Raw genomic sequence first — 21,984 nt, forward strand, 5'->3', positions numbered from 1 at the left:
TTGGCAAAGAAATGTCTCTGCCTTTTAATATGCTGTCTAGGTTAGTCATAACTTTCCTTCCAAGCAGTAAGCGTCTCTTAATTTCATGGCTGCAATCACCATCTGCAGTGATTTTGGAGCCCAGAAAAATAAAATCAGCCACTGTTCCCACTGTTCCCCCATCTATTTCCCATGAAGTGATGGGACTGGATGCCATGATCTTAGTTTTCTGAATGTTGAGCTTTAAGCCAACTTTTTCACTCTCCACTTTCACTTTCATCAAGAGGCTCTTTAGTTCCTCTTCACTTTCTGCCATAAAGGTGGTGTCATCTGCATATCTGAGGTTATTGATATTTCTCCCGGCAATCTTGATTCCAGCTTGTGCTTCATCCAGCCCAGCATTTCTCATAATGTACTCTGCATGTTAAGTTAAATAAGCAGGGTTTAACAATATACAGCCTTGACGTACTCCTTTTCCTATTTGGAACCAGTCTGTTGTTCCATGTCCAGTTTTAACTGTTGCTTCCTGACCTACATATAGGTTTCTCAAGAGGCAGGTCAGGTGGTCTTGTATTTCTATCTCTTTCAGAAATTGCCAGTTTACTGTGATCCACACAGTCAAAGGCTTTGGCATAGTCAAAAAAGCAGAAATAGATGTTTTTATGGAAATCTCTTCCTTTTTCGATGATCCAGAGGATGTTGGCAATTTGATCTCTGGTTCCTCTGCCTTTTCTAAAACCAGCTTGAACATCTGGAAGTTCACGGTTCATGCATTGCTGAAGCCTGGCTTGGAGAATTTTAAGCATTACTTTACTAGCATGTGAGATGAGTGCAATTGTGCGGTAGTTTGAGCATTCTTTGGCATTGCCTTTCTTTGGAATTGGAATGAAAACTGACCTTGTCCAGTCCTTTGGCCACTGCTGAGTTTTCCAAATTGGCTGGCATATTGAGTGCAGCACTTTCACAGCGTCATCTTTCAGGATTTGAAATAGCTCAGCTGGAATTCCATCACCTCCACTAGCTTTGTTCGTAGTGATGCTTCCTAAGGCCCACTTCACTTCACATTCCAGAATGTCTAGCTCTAGATGAGTGATCACACCATCGTGGTTATCTGGGTCGTGAAGATCTTTTTTGTACAGTTCTTCTGTGTATTCTTGCTACCTCTTCTTAATATCTTCTGCTTCTGTTAGGTCCCTATCATTTCTGTCCTTTATTGTGCCCATCTTTGCATGAAATGTTCCCTTGGTATGTCTAATTTTCTTAAAGAGATCTCTAGTTTTCTCTACTTGGCCACATTTGCTCACCCACTGCTACATTTTTTTTTACAACTGGCTTCCCTGGTGGCTCAGAGGTTAAAGCGTCTGCCTCTAATGCGGGAGACCTGGGTTTGATCCCTGGGTCGGGAAGATCCCCTGGAGAAGGAAATGGCAACCCACTCCAGTATTCTTGCCTGGAGAATCCTATGGACGGAGAAGCCTGGTAGGTTACAGTCCACGGGGTCACAAAGAGTCGGACACGACTGAGCAACTTCACCTTCACCTTCAAACATCTTTTACTTATTTTTATAAAATAAATGACACCAATAATTAACATACTAATAAGTGATTTTAAAAAATTCATACCATAATAGTACATACTTACTAAGTTTCTCTCCAAACTAGATCACCAGTTCCTCTTCCAAAAGACATGCACTCTTACCAATTGCTGATATGCATTTGCAGAAATACTCTATGGACATTAACTAGCAGACATTTGTATATACAGAGATATAAAAATGTAGAACTGATACATGGTAGACACCATAATAATGGTCTGGATAAGTTTCAAATTAATTGTTCTATATATGTTCATGTGTTTATTTCATAATGAAACTCAAATGAGCTGATTTTTTTTTAAAACGTAGATTTGAAATGATGCTCACCTGAGAAAAATTTATCAGTGCCTTCTCACTGTTCTTGGGATAAATACTTTTAACAGGGCTTATAAGGTTCTATAAAATCTACCTATGTTTCTGAGCTCATTTCACACCAATCTCTTCCCTCACTTACTATACTTTGGCCATACTCACCTTCCTTCATATTTTCCAAAGGCAGTTTCTTACACACTTTCTGTCTCACACACTCTGCCTAAACCTTCCCCTCATGCTTGTCTAATTTACTTCTATTCTCTCCCAGCAAGGAGCCTTCCTTAGTCTCCAAGATTAAGTTCAGTCCCCATATACAGGATCTGAGTATCCCAAACCTTTTTCTTCACAGTCTTCTTTTGTAGTATATGACTATACTGTTATTTGTATGACTGAATCGTAAGGGCTAGGCTAGTCCCTAAGGGTGACTCAGTGGTAAAGAATCTGCCTGCCAATGCAGGAGACAAGGCTTTGATCCCTGGGTCAGGAAGATTCCCCGGGGAAGGAAATGACTACCCATTCCAGTTTTCTTGCCTGGGAAATCCCATGGTTAGAGGAGCTTGGCGGGCTACAGTTCATGGCGTCACAAACAGTCGGATACGACTCGGCAACTAAACCACCACCATAAAGGCTAGTACTACATTGCTTACCACTGTGCCTAGTTCATAGTGAGCGATCTGCTCCCCACCCCCAAAATTTGTTTTTCACTAAATGAATAAGACATTGCTAAAACATGAAGCTGAATAAGGCAAAAGAATACTGGTCAAGACAGAGAAACTGTCCTCATCAGTAAAGCCTTTGGGTTTAAATTTATCTTGAATTTATCTACCAAAGTATCAAAAAAGAAGTTGACAGGTAATATAAAAAAATACAGGGATGCCAGCCCCACCCCTCATTTTATTTCTTAGATGGAATAAATCCAAATCCCTTAACATGGCATGTAAGGCCCTCTGTAACAGATTTGTTTTTACTTCAACCACTACTGAAGTATGAAAATGTCTCCCATGCTCTGAAAATACCCACGTAAAATTATATGCTGATACACAAATACACAAAATACTTTCCTTCTATGCCCTCACTAGTACTATTACTTTATCCAATCCTTAACATTTCCCCCTAGCTGCTTCTCAACAGGTCTCCAATTCTGAATTATATTCATCTTTCAAGATGCAGCAACTATGAATCCCTTCTTTACTGTTACCAATTCTACTGACAAACTACACTTTCTCCCTTATTCCCACAGTATTTTACTTTTACCTTGACCAAAAATAGTATATATTTTTTCTGCCTCAATTATAATATTTGCACATCTGCCTCTTCTATCAGATCACATGGTCCCTAAAACTGTCTCTTAATTTCTATCGGTATTTCCCTACAGTTCTAGTCTACTGTTTCATTCACAGTAGGCCTCACAAGGCATTTAATAAATTTCAACTAATAAGAAGAAAGCCACTGAAACTTACTTTTATAAATGATATAACAACAAACACATGGGGCTTCCCTGGTGCATGTGTGCTGGCTCAGTGGTAAAGAATCTGCCTGCCAACACAGGAGACATGGGTTCGATCCCTGATCTGGGAAGATCCCACATGCCACAGAGCAACTAAGCCTGTGCGCCACAACTACTAAGCTGTGCTTTAGAGCCCGGGAGCCACAGTTAATGAGCTCATGGGCTGCAACTACCGAAGCCCTTGCCCTAGAGCCTGCACTCTGCAATAAGAGAAGCCACACCACAATGGGAAGCCTGCACACCACACCTGTAGAGTAGCCCCTGTTTGCCACAACTAGAGAAAGCCTGTGCAGAGAAACAAAGTCCCAGCAAAGACAAAAATAAATAAACAAAATTTTAAAACTATAAAAAAATAAATATATATGGCAGGTTCTCTACTAACTCATAATCGTTAGCGAGCATAGGAAGAAGTCAAAAGAAATAAGTGAAGGTAACAGGATGATTAGACGACTTTCTGTTTCTAGTCACAAAAAATTTATCTGTGAGATCAAATGAAATTGGGCAAGTTATAAACTTCCCCAGCTATGAAGGAATAATGTTCAGCAAGCTAAAGAACAATGAGATACAAAAAATCAATTTCATGTCTATATTCTTGCAAAAAATGATTGGAGAATGACACCATTCAGAATAACAAAGAACATCAAATATCTATGAGAAAATCTAACAAAATGTATGTAAGACCTCTCCACAGAAAAGAACAAAATATTCTTGAGACAAATTAAAAGGAGATTAAAATGAATGGGAACATATCACCAGTTGCTGCTGCTAAGTCACTTCAGTCGTGTCTAACTCTGTTTGACCCCATAGACAGCAGCCTTCCAGGCTCCCCCGTCCCTGGGATTCTCCAGGCAAGAACACTGGAGTGGATTGCCATTTCCTTCTCCAGTGCATCAAAGTGAAAAGTGAAAGTGAAGTTGCTCAGTCATGTCCAAGTCTTAGCGACCCCATGGACTGCAGCCTACCAGGCTCCTGCGTCCATGGGATTTTCCAGGCAAGAGTACTGGAGTGGGGTGCCATTGCCTTCTCTGATATCACCAGCTGAAGAATTGAAAAACTCAGTATCACAAAGATTTTCCTCAATTTGATTTAGAGACAATGTACAACCCCAAACAAAATCCCAATAGTTTAATAAGTGTCTGTGAAAACTGCCAAACTAATTCTAAAATGTATACAGAAATGAAAAGGATAAAGAAGAACCAGGGCAATGTTTAATAAGGATGAAGTTGAAGGAATTTCACCTTTAAATAAGAAAGCTGAAAAGGCAAAAGAAACTAGAAGTAATGCTTACCTTTAGAAAGTGCAAGTGAATGATAGTAACCACAAGCAACCTGTACTATCTGGATATCCGACAAACTTTTAATATTTCTAGAAAAGAAGAAGAGAGATCAGGATTAGTTAATTCCATTTAATAAATGGATCCTGAATGCTATTTATTGACCACCTACTATGTGCAAAGAGTTTCCTTACCAGCAGTTCCTTACTAGCATGACTTAGCAGTTTATGCTTTTTTCACACAAGCCCAATTTATAAAAAATTTACACTAAAATCAGTAAACAAAATCTAAGTATGAAAAATTAAGAGGTGTGATGAGAAAACACTGTGAAAGGACAATAAGCACAGTAATCTATGCTCACACTTCAGCGCTTTCTTATGTTTTTATTATCAAAATTTGAAAAACTTTAAAGTACGAAACTTGGTAATATATTTCTAAGACAAATGTACATGATCTAATTTGTTGAAAATTGGTGTATTTGGCCCAGTTTAGTACATGTTCTCCTCCATCAGGTTCCTTAAGAACCAGCAGGGATTCCTATCATGTGATGCTACCAATTCACAAATTATGAAACCTATTCCTTTTGGACTAACCTTCTCCTTTGCATCTAAATCAGTGATATTAAATGTATTTAATTCTTTACTACAGAAACTTAATTCATATCTATTATGATCACTGATGTGTGAGGTCATATTTCTGCCATCTCATGCTTCTGCCTTACATTTTTTTAGCTTCCTTTCCTTCCCAATTTCTGATTTTCCCTTAACTGTAATGTAACTCTAAAGGCTAAGTGTTAAAAGATCATGAGAATCAAGCAACCATGCATGAAGCATCCCAGGTTGTATCTAGTTCACCTTCACCTGGTCATTCTGCTTTTCCTGAATTAACATTTTCAAGGAAAAAAGGGGGTGGGAAAATACAATATGTTTCTTATTTCCCTTTACCTGATACTGCCACCTGACCTGATTATGCCATTTGAGAGTCCGGAGCAAGTTCTGACCAGAGTGTCGATACCCATGATTTTCGGGAGGCAGCTTCAGCAAACCAAATTTTAAGCGGGAAAAAGGAGAGTTACTCTAATTCCATATTGTTGTATTAAAAATAATTTATTTAGTGGATTTATGTTAACTACAAAACTTGAGAGTTGTACTGCTACCATTTAGCAGAATCCAACAAGTTAACAGGGTCCAACATATTTTCAGATTTTCAAATATAGCAAAAGGCTATATATACACTGGCAAAGCAAAAACAGGAATAAAAAAATACATGGATATGTACAACTGTGAAGTTATTAAACATTTACTGTTACTGCTTATGCATATTAGGTATATCATACATTGACTAGTGAACGGTATTAAATCATTTTAAAAAAACAACTGTTCCTGGTATCAAGCCCAATTTGCAAGACTAAGTAAAATCTTTTCAAATTCTACTTTCTAACAGCACTGTTTTTACCTTCACAGCATTTATCTCTATAAATTACTGGAATACTTATTCATTTAATTATTACTAGTATACTCTGCTAAACAATAGCTCTTTAAGAGTGGAATATTATCTTATACTCATGGAATCCCGAGCACCTACCACAATGCCTGGCAAAATGTACAGGGAAACAAAAAGTATGTCAAGTGTCCACTGTTTGAGAATAAGTCAATCTGTAACTTCTTTGAGGCTTTAGTATTAAACTATTCATAAAGTTTGACCCCAAAACTTCTAAATTTGCACAGCAATTTACACTCAGTGATTCTCATTACCAAAATATTATCATGCAGCTTAGAATATAGAATGAATTTTTTAGTTGTGTCTGCTCGAGAGAAGTGAGGATGTTCTTCTGTGGCATTACTGTTTCAAAAGAAAGAAATCTGTTTTTGTCTCTATGGAGATGTAATACACTGAAGATGAGGGAGTGGAAGTGGGAAAGAGAAGAGGGTTTTTGTTTTTTTTTTAAGCTTTCAGGAATTTAAAAAAGAAACAAAAATACTGTTCTATATATGAATAGTGTTGGTGCATTTTTCCTGAAGAGACAAGTCCGAAAATTCTTAATGAAACGAAGTTTTACAGAATTCATCAAAAATAATCCCCAATGAGTAAAAAAGATAATGTAAATGTTTTACAGTTTTCAATTTTTAAGAGGATTCAAATCAAGTTAATAGGAAAGTCAAAACAAAAGAAATTTTGTAAATAAAAATATATTTACACATGTATATGAAGATTCCTAATTAATAAGAACTATGAAAAGAAAATCAAAATTTCAGATGTCTAGGGTAAATATTCTATAAATACTTATAAATTTAACCATAAAGTTTAGAGTTCTTGTCAAACATTTTTAAATGGCTATGACATCACTAAAATTATTCATTGTAAAGAAAATAATTATTTCTTCACTGAATTTTGAAAGATGTTTGAAACTTTAAGAAAACAGTGCATAAACCTGGAAATAAGATTTATACACCCCTCCCTTGAGAAGCCTTGAAATCAAAACATAAATTGCTGAATATGCATACTGTTGTATTGTTACATTTTACATTTTTCCAACTTAATGTACAGGGGCAATATGGGCAGAAACCAAGCATTTCCAATTTGTCTGCAAAGGTAAAATGCTTTACCAACCATTAACAAGAAACACCGAAAAGTGTGAATATAATCAAGAACTTAGTATGAAATCAAGAACTTAGTATGAAATCAAGAATTTGAAGAACTAAAGCATTAAATATTCTGCCAATTCGAAAATCATCAAGGTGTATACACTAAATAAAGCTTTCTGTATGCCAAATGTACCTCAAAAGAAAGTGGTTTTAAAAATAAATTTCCCAGTAAAACATAATCAACAATTTTTCATTTCCCAATTAAGCCACAACTTCCTTATTCATCTGAGAAAAGTCGCAGCTGATTTGGAAAAATTTAGGCTAACAACTGATCTAGTCTCTACCATTAAATATTCTTTAATTTTCTTTTTAATCTGAAATACTCTGTACTTTCATATGCTGATACTAATATTAGGCAGAAACTGTAACATACTTTTTGGCCATGCCATGCAGCTTGCAGGATCTTAGTTCCCGTACCAGAGATCCAACATGGCCGACAGGTGAAAGCAGAGTCCTAACCCCTGGACCGCCTGGGAACACTCTACAATATGCTTTCAAAACTGAGTTAAATCAAGAAAATCTATTCATATGTCTAAGTTGCCTCCTATCATATGTTTTATTCAAAACGTATGTGAAAGTTACAAAGCTGGCTGACATTTCTAAGCACCTAGAAAAAGGTTTGGATCTAAAAAATGATTTGGTGTTGAGACTTAAAAAGGAAAAAAAAATCACTAGTGGTCTTTCATAAAAACATACTCCTACTGTACTGAAATACTAAATTGCCCTTTAAAATATGAAGTACCAGTAAAAATTTATATATATGTATACATATGTGTGTGTCAGAACAGATCCAAATCAGATTAGCCCAATGAAAAACTGAGAAAGTTCAACAGGAAGGACGCCCTTATACACAGATTAAAACTAGTAAGATGTTCAGTAAATACATAAACAGAGAAGTTTAAGCCAAAGGACTCAATTAAGATCTCTTACAGGTCCCCATTCAGGTTCATTAAAAGAGCAAAGTTACAGGATTATTGGGCAACCTTCAAATAAACTGTCACATAATAAAATTTTCTCATCTTTCTCTCTTTACTAAGCATCTATGGATTACTCTTAGACCAGAACTGAACAAAAAAAAAAAAAGGAAAATTCAGTGGAGTGAAAAATATGGGAAACTAGACAGCCTTGCTGTGAATCATGGTTTTGAAAATAAGGACTTAGAAAATCTAACATCTAACTCTCTTTTCAATACTAAAAACAAAGTTCTTAAAAATCTTAAATAAAAAAAATCCCATTCTACAATTATTACTTATGGAAGGAAATAAAGGCAGAGAGAACGTGACAAATGTGAGATCACTCTGTTCCTATGAATGCTTTGCATTTTGTAGCCAACAGCCATTTGGCTGCAAATTAACATTTTCTAAAAGAAATCAAAATTGAAATGACTAAAAAAATTCAATTTACTTAGCTTAAGGAAAAAATTCTCTCTCCCAACAGCACCATCATTAAAGAGGCACTAAAAGCATAACGGGAAATGTGTTTGCTATTTAATTGTTATTACAGAAGAAACAAAAGGGAAGAAATTTGGGGAGTTTTGCAGAATTTGATTACAGGTTAAAGAAAACACATTAATGAGACATATGCCAAAACAGACAGCTCATTATTAGAACAAATATAAAGCATCAAACTAAAGATGAAAAAATATTTGAATATGCTAAAACAAAACAAATACTTTAAATGTATACTTTAAGTTTTTCAACAGACACACACACACACACACACACATTTAATAAAAAGATATGGGCTTGCTGAAGGAACTAGCTACCATCCCTACTTATATAAAAAAAAGTCATTTCTAATGATAAGAGCTCTGTTCTGTTTTTTTTGTTTTGTGGTTGTTTTTGTTTTTTTGCACCATGCAACTTATGGGATCTTAGTTCCCTGACCAGGGATTGAACCTGTGACCTTAGCAATGAAAGCATGGAGTCCTCACTGGAATTCCCTCCTGTTCTGAAATGTATTATTTCTTGTGCTCCAATTTCTTATCCTAGTAGTTATCTATTTCTTAAGCCAGGGCAAACATTAATATTGGTAAATTAAAAACAAAATATCTAAATGTGTATACTATAAAAATGCTACCTGGAATAAATGTAAAATTAGTGTAATACCTTGGTTCCCTAGAGAGTTCTCCTTTATCCCTATTAACTATTACCAAGGGAAAAAACATAAATAAAGAGAGTTTAAGGAGACAGGAATTTGTATAATTTTAAACAGTAAGGACAAGTTAGTGTATTAATTATGTACCCAAAAGAACTGGATATTCTTCTTTAAACCTTTATGTTCAGGATTACAGTTTTTAATATTAAAGCAATGGTTATGCCCTATGAAACTCTGTAAAACTACAATACTGACTACAATATTGATGAAGCATTGCTTATTTTTAAACTGAAATAATTCTATGATCAATCAGTGGTTAGCATAAATTAAACTGTGGTCAATGCTATGTAAAAATGTAGAAAGTGAATTATTCTTTTTACTCTAAGCATGTGGGACTTTGAAATTCAATAAAAACAATAGACTAAAAAACAAAGAGAAAGAAACATACAATCAACCAATATTTAATGGTTTAGTCTTAATCCACTTAAAGATTTCAGTGAGAGAAAATTTATAATAAAAGTGTGCATTCTCTACCCCTTATCTTTACAAACATACATAATCTGGGAGAAAATATGAAATATACAAGAAACAGCATTCAATCCAAACTGAAGGCAAGCACCTACCCAATAACTTGCCTTTAGGGCTTAAAGGGGAGGAGTAATTGTATATCAACTCTTAAATGCCCAGTAGTAAGCAGAATGATTTAGATAACAAATTTAGTATAAAAGATTGTTAAAGACCCCTTTGTCGGTCACCTTTGTTACCTGGGTACTCTGATACATTCCTCTGATCCTAGCAGGCCAAGTTGTCCATCAGAATCGAGACCCCAAGCATACACCTGGCCCTTGTCATTTAGTGCTAATGTATGAGCTTCTCCACATGAAACAGCTACAATATTTTGGGCATCCAGGGCAACAACCTGCTCTACAGAAATCAGAAACAGAGACATTATGTTCTAGTTTTAAACTCCTAGTAAGAATACAGTCTTCATCTTGTACAAAAAAGCTAAGGAAATGCTGAAATACAGACTGTAATTTAGTTATTCTACAAAACCTAACAAATACATTCCACACAAAATTCTCACTGTAGTAAATACAGATATATGTCACAGGGCATAATCAACTCAGATTATTAAGTAACTTGAATATTTGGGGGAAGAAATTAAAGGTATATAAAAATTTTCTTGGGAACTGCTCTTCATTCAAAACCATTACCAATAAAAGGAGTCCAGCTGAAAAGGAATCATTTGAACAAATAGGCTGTTTTTTAACAATAACATCATAACCAACATATGTATTACCATATGTGATACTACTATGGAGTGATTCTGAAACAAATGAAATAATCTGAATTAGCAATTTCTGATAGGAAACAAATTCTTTACAGATCTCATAAAGTATGTACTAGTTATGCTGAGGAGAGAACTGAAAGGCAATGTGACTATAACAAACGGATTCAGTTTATGGGCTGCTATTTTAATGTGAAAGATATAAAAACTCCACATGTGGTTAAAATACGTTCAAGTTTTAAATCAGAAATTAATTTAAAATATTGGCCCTCATAAGACTGTCAATACCCACTGACAAATCAGTAAAGAAAATGAAATTGCTTCCTTAGTCTCTTTAAGATGTGCACTATCAGTTTTTTACTAGTACACACATTTTTTTAAAAGACATCATTTAAAATTAACCTCTAAAAAAAATTAACCTTCTTTAGCCTCATAATAAAGCTATGTCTTCTATAAACTGAAAGTGTCTTATTGCAGAGCTGCTAAAACTGAACCAATAAGAGTTTCCTCGGAAGCATATTCTAGCTCAGTGTACAAATACAGCTGTTCAGTAATAAGACAGATTATGTCACAGAGGTTTGAATCCCTAAGTAACAGAGAAAATACAGATTGCATCTGAATTACTTATTCTGCATCTTGGGGTGGGAAGTTAGCCCTCAGATAGCCTTAAGAATTTGTATAACTCTAATGATATGTCTTTTAAAGTACTTACCTTAAAATACTATGAGTTCATTATTCATGACGTTGATAAATAGTACATGGAAATTCACTATGTGAATCTCTCACTTTTTTGTGTATATTTTATATATGTACATGTTTTTATAAAATTATATTGTAGAAACATATGAAAACAAAACATAACATATATAACATACTATCCCTCCTCCCAAAAAAATAAAAGGACTTAAAAGTATGGTATCATTTATTTACATCAAAACACTCCCATAAATCTTAATTATGAAGAAAGAAGCAAAATGCAAAAGATCTGTTAATCTTTCACAGAGGACCCCTAAATGAATCAATGTCTCTCCAGAACAATCTTCAAAGGAGATGGAATAAAGAGCAAAAAATGAGAGGATGAGAAGGATGAGTAAGACTGGTTGGTTCAACAATGATATAGGAAGAACACTTAAATTTGATATCAATTGCTATAAAATCAAAGACACCAAAAATCCAAGAAAGAAAGAAGACACAATCATTCATGCCAAATATTAATATTTACTGTATACTTCTTGTGCTCTAAGTACTAGAGAAAGATAAATAAAACAGAGTTCTACTCCTCAAGGAGTTTCCAGTCTATAGAAAAACAAGCGAGATAAGGAGTCTTATTAAAGGCAAAGGTAAAGCTATACAAAAGGCACCACGGGAACATGAAATACTTTTAAAAGATACTAGGAAGAATTTTGGAAGACACTAACACTAAGTTAAGTATGTGAGGAAAGAGAAAGAGATGCCATGTATCTGTCAGAGAAAATTCAAATTACTTCTTCAAATATAGTAAAACAAACTAAAAGCAAACTGAAGCAACTGATTTAAAAAAAAAAAGAGGGAAAAAGTAGTTGATATGTCAATAAAAACATAACCTCCCTAATATTTAAAGACTAAACAGGAGGAGGGGGGAGCAGAAGCTCAGTGAAAAAAATACGCAGAAGATGTGAACTGACTGTCCATTCAGAAAAGGAACAGAAATGGCTCTTAATCCTATGAAAAAATATCAAATCCATTGATGAGAGAAATGAAAATTCAAACTACGCTGAGAAGTCAACAATACACTCAACTTGGAAAATTCATAAAGCCATAAACTTTTAATTTGTACACTTCTCTATTTGATTACAAAAGTTTACATTTATCAAAAGAATGAGAAGGCAAGCCACTGACTGGAGAAATTATCTGCAAAACACACACCTAATAAAAGACCTATCACTCCTTCCCCCAAAACAGATCTATACAGTAAACGTTCTTAGAACTCAACAATAAGAAAATAAACAACCCAGTTAAAAATAATGCAAATGACCTGAAATAACACCACACCAAGAAGACATAAAGATGGCAAGTCATATAGCAACAGAGAATTGCAAATTTAAATGAACTACCATTATAAGCCTATTAAAATGGTCAAAACCCAAAACACTGACAATACCAAATGCTGGTGAGGATATAGAGCAACAATAGCTCTCCATCACTGATGATGGACGTATAAAATGGTACAGATACTCTGGAAAACAGTTTGGCAGTTTCTTATAAAACAAACCATACCGTTATATGATCCAGCAATTGTGTTCTTTCACATTTACCCAAAGGAGCTTAAAACTTATGTCCACACAAAACTCTGCACATGGATGTTTATAGCATCTTTATTCTTTCCAAAACTTGGAAGTAACCAAAATGTCCTTCAGTAAGTGAATGAATAAACTGTGGTATATCCAGAGAGTGGAATATTTTTCAGTGCTAAAGAAATGAGTTATCAAGCCATAAAAACACATGGAGGAGACTTAAACGCATATTACTAAGTGAAAGAAGCCAATCTGAAAAGGCTACAAAATGTATGCTCCAACCATATGACATTCTGGAAAGTGCTTTTACTGGAGACAGTAAAAACATTACTGGTTGCTTGGGTTTAAAGGGAGGGAGGGATGAACAGGTAAAGCAGAGGGAATTTTTAGGGTACTGAAACTATTCTGTATGGTACAGAATAGTACCATATGGTACTATTACTATTCTGTATAATACTAAGTGAGCTTCCCTGATGGTTTAGACAGTAAAGAATCCGGCTGCAATGCAGGAGACCCAGGTTCAATCCCTGGGTCGGGAAGATCCCCTGGAAGAGGGCATGGCAACCCACCCCAGTGTTCTTGCTTGGAGAATTCCATGGTCAGAGGAGCCTGGCGGGCTCATTTCATTATATAGTCATCAAACCCATCAAATGTACAACACAGACAATGTTACAGTGAACTATGAGTGTGGATGATATGATGTGTCAATGTAGGTACATTAATGGTAAGAAATATACCCCTGTGGTACAGACTGGATAGTGGGGGGGGGGGGGTTGTATATGTGTAGTATAGAGTACATGGGAACTCTCTGTACTTACTACTCAGTTTTGCTGTGAACTTAAAACTGCTCTTATAAAGTATAAAAACACATATACCAAGATAACATTTTTCATCTCATAAAATTCAAAAGTCAGATTAACAATCTGTTGGGAAGAAAGGCACTCTTGTATATTTATAGTGGAAGCACAAAATAGACACCTTTATGGAAAAAAAATGTGTCAAGACCTAACAAAACATACACAATTACCTTTTGGTTCCAGATCTAGCCTACAGATACATCTGTGTACTAAAGGGCAGCAGAATTGCCAACTCAAAATATGCCATTTTGGCATAAGGATTATTTTGAACTAAAGGCCACTAAGAAGAAAAGCTCTCTGCTCTCCTTCAATGTGCCTAAAAGCAGGACATGAATCTGTAGAGGTGTCCTCTTTCCTCTCTACCAGGAAGGATAGGAGTTAATCACTGGAGACAACTCTAGACCCTTATCAGCTGAGAGACAGCACCAGTACAAACTATGTAACAAACTTTACTCAATAGCCCTTATCTTTCTTAAGTTTCCCCACACATTTACCTCCCCCCAAACTGCCAAGCCAGAAACTCAAAAAGCCGTTTTCATCTTGTTACTTCTCTATTTATTGTCCTTTTAAGATGCTATATAAGCCCATGTTCCACCATCCCCTTGAGTTACTCATTACTGAGTGCTAACGCCTGTGAACACAAGGCAATACACTTATTCTGCTTTTCTCCCTGTTGATTTGTCCTTTGTCTACATAGGCAAAGTTGGAGAATCTAGGTGTACATATGTGCTACGTCGCTTCAGTTGTGTCCAATTCTTTGCGACCCTATGGACTGTAGCCTGCCAGGCTCCTCTGTCCATGGAATTCTCCAGGCAAGGTACAGATTCTTCAACTGGAATGGATCACCATGTCCTCCTCCAGGGGATCTTCCTGACCCAGGGATCGAAAATGAGTCTCTCATGTCTCCCACATTGGCAGGCGGGTTTTTGGTTTTTGTTTTTTTTACCACTAGTGCCACCTGGGAAGCATACAAATATACAAATATGCATGTGTGTGAATGTGTGTTTTTACATATATCTGCAGTACTGTATAAAATAACGAAAGACTGGGAATAGTCTAGAGATCCATCAATAAAGGATTTTGTTCACACATTGGGATTCTATGCTCTGAAAAATAAAGAGGAAATGCTGCAAGCTGGTGTGGAAAGATCTCAAGGGTATATTATCAAAGGAGGGAAAAAATCAAGATGTGAAATAACATACATGATTTGTTATTTTCTGCCACAGTTACCTATGTTTATTATAGCTACAAGGGATGTGGATGCAGAGGGAAATAGGGTGGTCAAATATAAGAGCAAAGCTTCTCAATGTGTATTTATTTTGATTTCTGAACCACATGAATATACTCTCTATTCAAATTTGAATAATTTTAAAAATTAAACATTAAAGAAAATAATTAAAGCAATGTATCAAGACCAATGTTTTCACTAAAACTTAACTGAGCTCTTTAAGATTCCTCTACATACTAAAAACTCAAGATAAATAACTTTGGTTCTCTTAGAATTTGAGCCCCATCAAATTACTAAGATACCTATTTGGAGTATAAATAACTATTATATACCTTGGAAGAAGTACTTAACACAGGCTTTTCAGACAACAAATATACAAACTAATAAGTTCTCTGTACAATTTTTTTAAATTATTTTTTTTCCCCAAATGGCCAATCAATATTAAAAGGCTCAACCATTTTTCCCCTGTATGCTAGAAAAGTCAGATCAATGTTAAATTGAGACATTCACATTCAGGACAAATTCTGGTTGAACGCTTGAAACAAGATGGCCTGCAAAGAGAATCAGTGATAAGCAAAAATAAAGGGAGAATAAATAAATCCAGCAAAACAAACCAAAAAGTTCACTAGAAAATCTGGCTTGATGTCTTGTATGAGAAAAACAACTCAGACGAACCCTAAACAGTTACCCTTTGTTGTGTTTATTATATACTAGGTACTATGCTAACTCTATTCAAGTTTTAATCACCAAGCTATTGAATACATTTGCCTTTCAAGGCCAAAGAAACAGAAAAGGGAGGAAGAAGTGAGAATTAAATTCACTTTAATTTAGGCTGAGTATGGAAATATAAGGAGGAAATATAAGAGGACAGAAAACAAAAGAAAAACCTGTCAAGCAAGCCCATTAAAAAAAAAACTATTATTCCTTTGATAAATGGGAGCTACAGGAAGATGTTAGAATTATGAACATATGATGCTAAACTTGCTGGGAAAGGTTTAAAGTAGCACAGGATTATTACAATTGACTATAATTCAGAAATAAGGCATTTTTTAAAAAAATACAAATACATACAGATAAAAATACATGGCAAAATGCTAACTGTTGCCACTGTGCTATTCCTTCAACTTTTATGTTTCAAAATGTTCACAGAAAAATTTGAGAAATGTAACACTGCTCATATCAGTATTTAGAGTTCACAATATTTCTCTTTAAGAAAAGAAAAAAATGACCATTTAGTTTGAGGAGGCAGAAAAAGGCAAAGAAAACTTAAAACAATAGGAGACTGTCTCGAGAAAAGCAGAAAAAAAACATTTTCAGAGACAGGAGCAAAAACAAAAAAGATAAAGCACTAGAGAGAAGTAACATTTCCATCCTGTAAATACTGTCAGGCAGATATACTCCAAATACAAATCTAACAAGTCCTAGCTCATTGCTACTTCTGGTTCTTCTTACACTTGCACTGTTAAAATGCAGTATTTCTGAAAACTGATGGTGCATCATTCCACTAAGGAGAAAAAGGCCATCTTTGCCCCATAAATCCAAAACACTGTCATTCTTAGATTTATAAAAACTAATTAAAATGTTTAACCTAATGCCAGTTTTCATTTGTACATCATTTTGCTGCACAAACGTCATAAAAGAAGAAAGAATATGGTTGCACATCCTTTTAGCAAAAGGTTCAGGTTCTTACTGTAAAACGTTACGTGACAAAATCCTTCCATTTGAGCAAGTAACTAAGAACAACCTATTTCCTTTGGGATCTAACAAACATGTTCCTCAATCCCTGAGTTTGTGAAAATCCATGTAGAATCTCATCTCCAGGATTCACTCTTTTAAGAGTTCATTTAAAGGATCGACTTCACCATATTCATACAGTGGCATATCTACATTTACCTTCTGATCTGTCCTATAATTATGTACATGTTCCTCTGTCAGTTTTCTTCTCTTTGCCATTATGGACAGAAAAAAAAAAAAATTTTTTTTTTTCATTCTCAACTGTGGCTAACGAAAGGTACAAAAAGAGAAAAATAAAAATGACAAAAAACGACTCTAAACTTCTTTCACATTTTCTTCAAAGATATTTTAAAACTCTGCACAATATCCAAAAAAAAATGCTAAATATGATGGTTTATTTCACCACTGCACCACCCTTTTAAGAAACCCCACCACTATTCCGCTTGTAATTTTCTTTAGTCTAGTTGGGAATAGAGATTCTCATTATTCACAGTAGTTATGTTTCATAAAGTTACCACAAATCCTTATTTAGTCAATACTGAATCACTGCCCCTAGGGAAAATATAAGATTACTGTGTTACAAGTCTCCAAGTCTCTTATCACAACACTTTATCAATCATTCATAACCTTTTGTGTTTCCATTTAAAGACATCTTAATTAATATACATTGTAATTCATTAACACTGAATTCACTGCCAAAACACCGTACACTCATGCCTCAATGAATTTTTTCCAGGCTTCTTGTGCCCAGGAACACTAGACAAAACCTCAGCAGTATGCACAGGGGCCATTTTAAACAGTAAAATTGCCCAAGAAAAGGTACAAAAATGCAAAAAATGTGGCACTAAATATACTGCAAAAAGGACATATTGTAACAGGAAGGCAAAGCACTGCTTCGTTGAACCTCGGCTGGGAAGCTACTTTTATTTTGCAGCTCTGCATGTGCATGTCCAGGAATCACCATGAAAAGCTCCGTGAGTATTGACTGACCGTGATCCATTCTGATTTAAACACAATATACATAAACACTTCTTCCTAGACAACCAATCACAAGATATACAAGATGGTCTATTAAGAGTCTTTTGCTAAATGGGTTTTAACCTGATAATAGCAGCTCGCCCGATAGCTCAGCTGGTAAAGAATCCTGGGTCAGGAAGATCAGCTGGAGAAGGGATAGGCTACCTACTCCAGTATTCTTGGGCTTCTCTTGTGGCTCAGGTGGTAAAGAATCTGCCTGCAACAAGGGAGACCTGGGTTCCATCCCTGGGTTGGTAAAATCCCGTGGAGAAGGAAAACCCTACCCACTCCAGGATTCTGGCCTGGAGAATCCTGGACAGAGTCAGACACCACTGAGGGACTTTCACTTTCAAGATATAATCACCAATACCATGCTCTGAGAACCTTGAAACCGTGCAAACAGTAAGCAAAAAATGAGTTGTGTTTTGGTTATAAAGGTAATACTATGGAAAACCCATTAGTAACATATTCACAACAAACTTCTCTTAAAAGCTGCATCTTACTCAAAATTTTAAAACAGCTATTTGAAGGAAAATACATTATCATGTTACTCTGTATCCTCTTTCATCTACAGATTTCAAAATTTTGCCATGGGATAAACTGGGTTACCCCAAAATTCATATGCTGAAAGTCATAATCCACAGTACCCAAGAACGTGACCTTACTTGGGAAAGTGGTCATCAAGGCTGTAATCAGTTAAGATGAGGTCTGATGGCAGCAGGGTAGGCCCCTAATCTGACTTGTGTCCTAACAAAAGAGGAACCAACCCTACTTGACACCTTGATATTCGATTTCCAGCCTCCAGAACTGTGCTAATATATTTGTTACTTAAGCCACCCAGGTTGTGATATTTTGTTTCGCAGCCCAAACAAACAAATATACTTACCTAAATATTTTTGGGTTCAAAACATTCCTGTCAAGTTAGCCAAGTAGGACCATCTGTATTTTAAAAGTGGTCCACAGAAATAAACAACTTATTCTGAATAATTCAATCACAGAAAAATTTGATTTTGAAATTTAAAGTCTCTATTAATAGTTCAAATTACATTATTTTCATGCCAAACAATTTCTCAAAGTTGGCAAAAGACATACTTCTGTAAGCAATCTTTAAATACAAGTGCAAGGGGGGGAAAAAAGCTTTTGAGAGAGCAAGTTGGCAATATGTATTACAATTCTAAACACGCATGCCCTCTGACCCCCAAACTTTCCTTTTGGGAAACAACAGGAAATAATGTGATTTCCAGTAACAGGTACATAAATATGGAATACCCATGTAACAGAAACTGGTGCTTCTATTAAAATAAATGTCTATATAATACAACATGAAAAGATAAAAACATAGTAAATGAAAACGCAAACCACAGCATTTTATGTAATGTGTACAGGACTATGTATTTTAATACAGGTATAAAGTTATGAAAATATAAAAAACAGCAGTAGTCAGTTTTAGGATGTAGGGGGAAAAGTGGCTTCTACTTTTTACAACATTCCTGTAACTTCTAAAAACTTATAGAAATATATTAGAAAAAAAGTAGTTAGTAATTAGAAAAAAAGAATTTTTTAAGATATTTGCCGCTGCTGCTGCTAAGTCGCTTCAGTCGTGTCCGACTCTGTGCGACCCCATAGACAGCAGCCTGCCAGGCTCCCCTGTCCCTGGGATTCTCCAGGCAAGAATACTGGAGTGGGTTGCCATTTCCTTCTCCAATGCATGAAAGTGAAAAGTGAAACTGAAGTCGCTCAGTCCTGTCCAACTCTTAGCGACCCCATGGACTGCAGCCTACCAGGCTCCTCCATCCATGGGATTTTCCAGGCAAGAGTACTGGAGTGGGGTGCCATTGCCTTCTCCATAAGTTATCTGAAGTCCCCAAATTATAAATGACCCAAATCCCATAGGAACAAATGTCCTCTGTTTCCCAAAATCAAAATACTAGGGTAATAACTAACACAGACTGATAAATTTTCTTCCCTAAGAGACAGTAGTAGTCAAGTATTATTTATATTTAAAATGTGATATACAGTTAAGTTAAATGTTACTCACAAAAATTTATCCTAAGCTTTGTGGAACCAATAAAGCAAGAGAGCCAAACAACCCAGGATAGATGATGGGTGGAAATAAATTCTAATACACAAATGTATGAATTTTTCTATAGAAAATGTTACAAAGGTTAAATATAATTATTGACAGAATATTATACTTAGGTATAATGTGTTTTAAAGACTGGTTTGAAAACCTATTTATGACATGCAGCAGTACTTCAATGAGTAAAGAAAAATTTAGCTTTTAAAAACAATTCATTCATAAATCAGAAACTATCTGGTATAAAAAGTACAATTACCAAGCATGACCAAAGGCCACAATTAATCTCAACTCTTAATATGGTATATAAATTGAATGAAGTCCTATGTATATTTTTAATTTAAAAGAAAAAAAAAACGAATTCAACTGAATTTGCAAAGCTGTCAATGTTTTATACACAGAACAAAAATCTTGGTTGATGTTTAATGCTCAAGTTATCAGGGTCTAAAAAACAATAGTTATGAATAGCAACAAGCACAGTCACATTAATTGCAATTACGAAACTGGAGGTCAGAAGGATATACTTGGTAAAAAGCTAATTTTAAGAACCTCCATTTCAGTTACTCAGTAAATGTTTAATTCAGTCAGAGCTTAAGTTTCAAAAGCCTCCGCCTACCATGCTTCACTAGTTACTATATAGATTTTCCCCTTCCCTCCTGAATAACACAAAACTCCAACTAAACCAATGCAAAGCACACTTAATATCTATCTCTAGAAATTTAATGTTCACAAAATGCTATACTATGAAATTTAAAAGGTAATGCATAATTCCATTCGTGTATAAAAATATGTCACACACAACCCAGTATATGTGCAGAGAAAAGACTGTGAAAATAGGGTTTCCCTGGTGGCTCAGTGGTAAAGAATCCACCTGCCAATGCAAGAGACAAAGATTCAATCCCTGGTCTCGGAAGATTTCAGAGGACAACTTGGGCCAGAGGACAACTGGGCCCGTGTGCCACAGCAACTGAGCAAGTGGCTACAAAGCCCAGGAGCTGTAACTACTGAGCCCACGTGTCAAAACAACTGAATCCAGAATACTCTAGAGCCCAGGCTCTGCAACAAGAGCAGCCACCGCAATGAGAAGCCTGTGTACCAAAACTAGAGAGTAGCCCCCTGCTCACCTCAACTACAGAAAAGCCCAAGCATCAACACTTAGCACAGCAAGATAAATCAAGAATATTTAAAATAAAAAAGACTGCGTAAAGAAATACTAAATTGTCAACACTGATTATCTACCAGTGGTTTTCTTTCTTTCATGGTTCTTCAACTGTTTAACTGAACAAGCAAAAGTGAGTTGATGTATTTTATGAGTCTGATTTTTTTAAAACATGAAGACGTTAACTACTTGGGATTAGTGAATAACACCAATCAATAATTCAGAATGCTTTTTTTACTTTAATAAATAAAGATATTGCTAATTATGTGACAGAGCTAACAAATTACCAAATGGCTACTTCACTCGAGGCATGTTATTTTCCTGCTGCTGCTGCTAAGTCGCTTCAGTCGTGTCCGACTCTGTGCAACCCCATAGACGGCAGCCCACCAGGCTCCCCCATCCCTGGGATTCTCCAGGCAAGAACACTGGAGTGGGTTGCCATTTCCCTCTCCAATGCATGAAAGTGAAAAGTGAAAGTGAAGTCTCTCAGTCGTGTCTGACTCTTCATGACCCCATGGACTGCAGCCTACCAGGCTCCTCCGCCCATGTTATTTCCCTACTCCTAAAGTAAACTGTTTACTGACACTTTTTAAAGGATCACTAATATAATCATATAATGATCATAAAATATGAAAAATTAAGAGTAAAATAAAGCCTAAACATAAAACATTTAATGAAAATGCTTATTCTCTAAAATCATTACCAATAATTATCAATAGGAATTTGGAATGGTACAACTCATCGTCATGAAAACTTTTTTTTTTGTTCTGTGTTTTCTTACATTCTTTCTTGTATATTTGGAATTCATTCATTTCAGAGGCAATTAACTGTATTTTCTTACTTACTTTATTCTAGTTGATGACATAGGAAAGGTGGGGGGAGGGGTTTACAGACACCAGAAGAGTTAAACCCTCTCAGAACTGGCAAATCCCTAAAGATAACTT

At 35.5% G+C, this 21,984-nt stretch overlaps 1 protein-coding gene across 13 annotated transcripts in view; it reads right to left on the reverse strand.

Moving 5' to 3' along the window:
• The window catches only part of HERC4 (HECT and RLD domain containing E3 ubiquitin protein ligase 4), a 128,233-nt gene that overhangs the window by 88,124 nt on the left and 18,125 nt on the right, over positions 1 to 21,984 (reverse strand). For all 13 annotated transcript variants that reach the window (XM_060406833.1, XM_042240932.1, XM_060406834.1 and 10 more), the window contains 2 exons: positions 10,172 to 10,331; positions 4,681 to 4,757 (listed from right to left, as the gene is read on the reverse strand). In XM_060406833.1, coding sequence (XP_060262816.1) covers positions 4,681 to 4,757; positions 10,172 to 10,331 — 237 coding nt within the window. The remainder of the gene's footprint in view (positions 1 to 4,680; positions 4,758 to 10,171; positions 10,332 to 21,984) is intronic.

The sequence above is a fragment of the Ovis aries genome, chromosome 25 (assembly GCF_016772045.2).
Source record: "Ovis aries strain OAR_USU_Benz2616 breed Rambouillet chromosome 25, ARS-UI_Ramb_v3.0, whole genome shotgun sequence".
In the NCBI taxonomy this organism is placed as follows: Eukaryota; Metazoa; Chordata; class Mammalia; order Artiodactyla; family Bovidae; genus Ovis; species Ovis aries.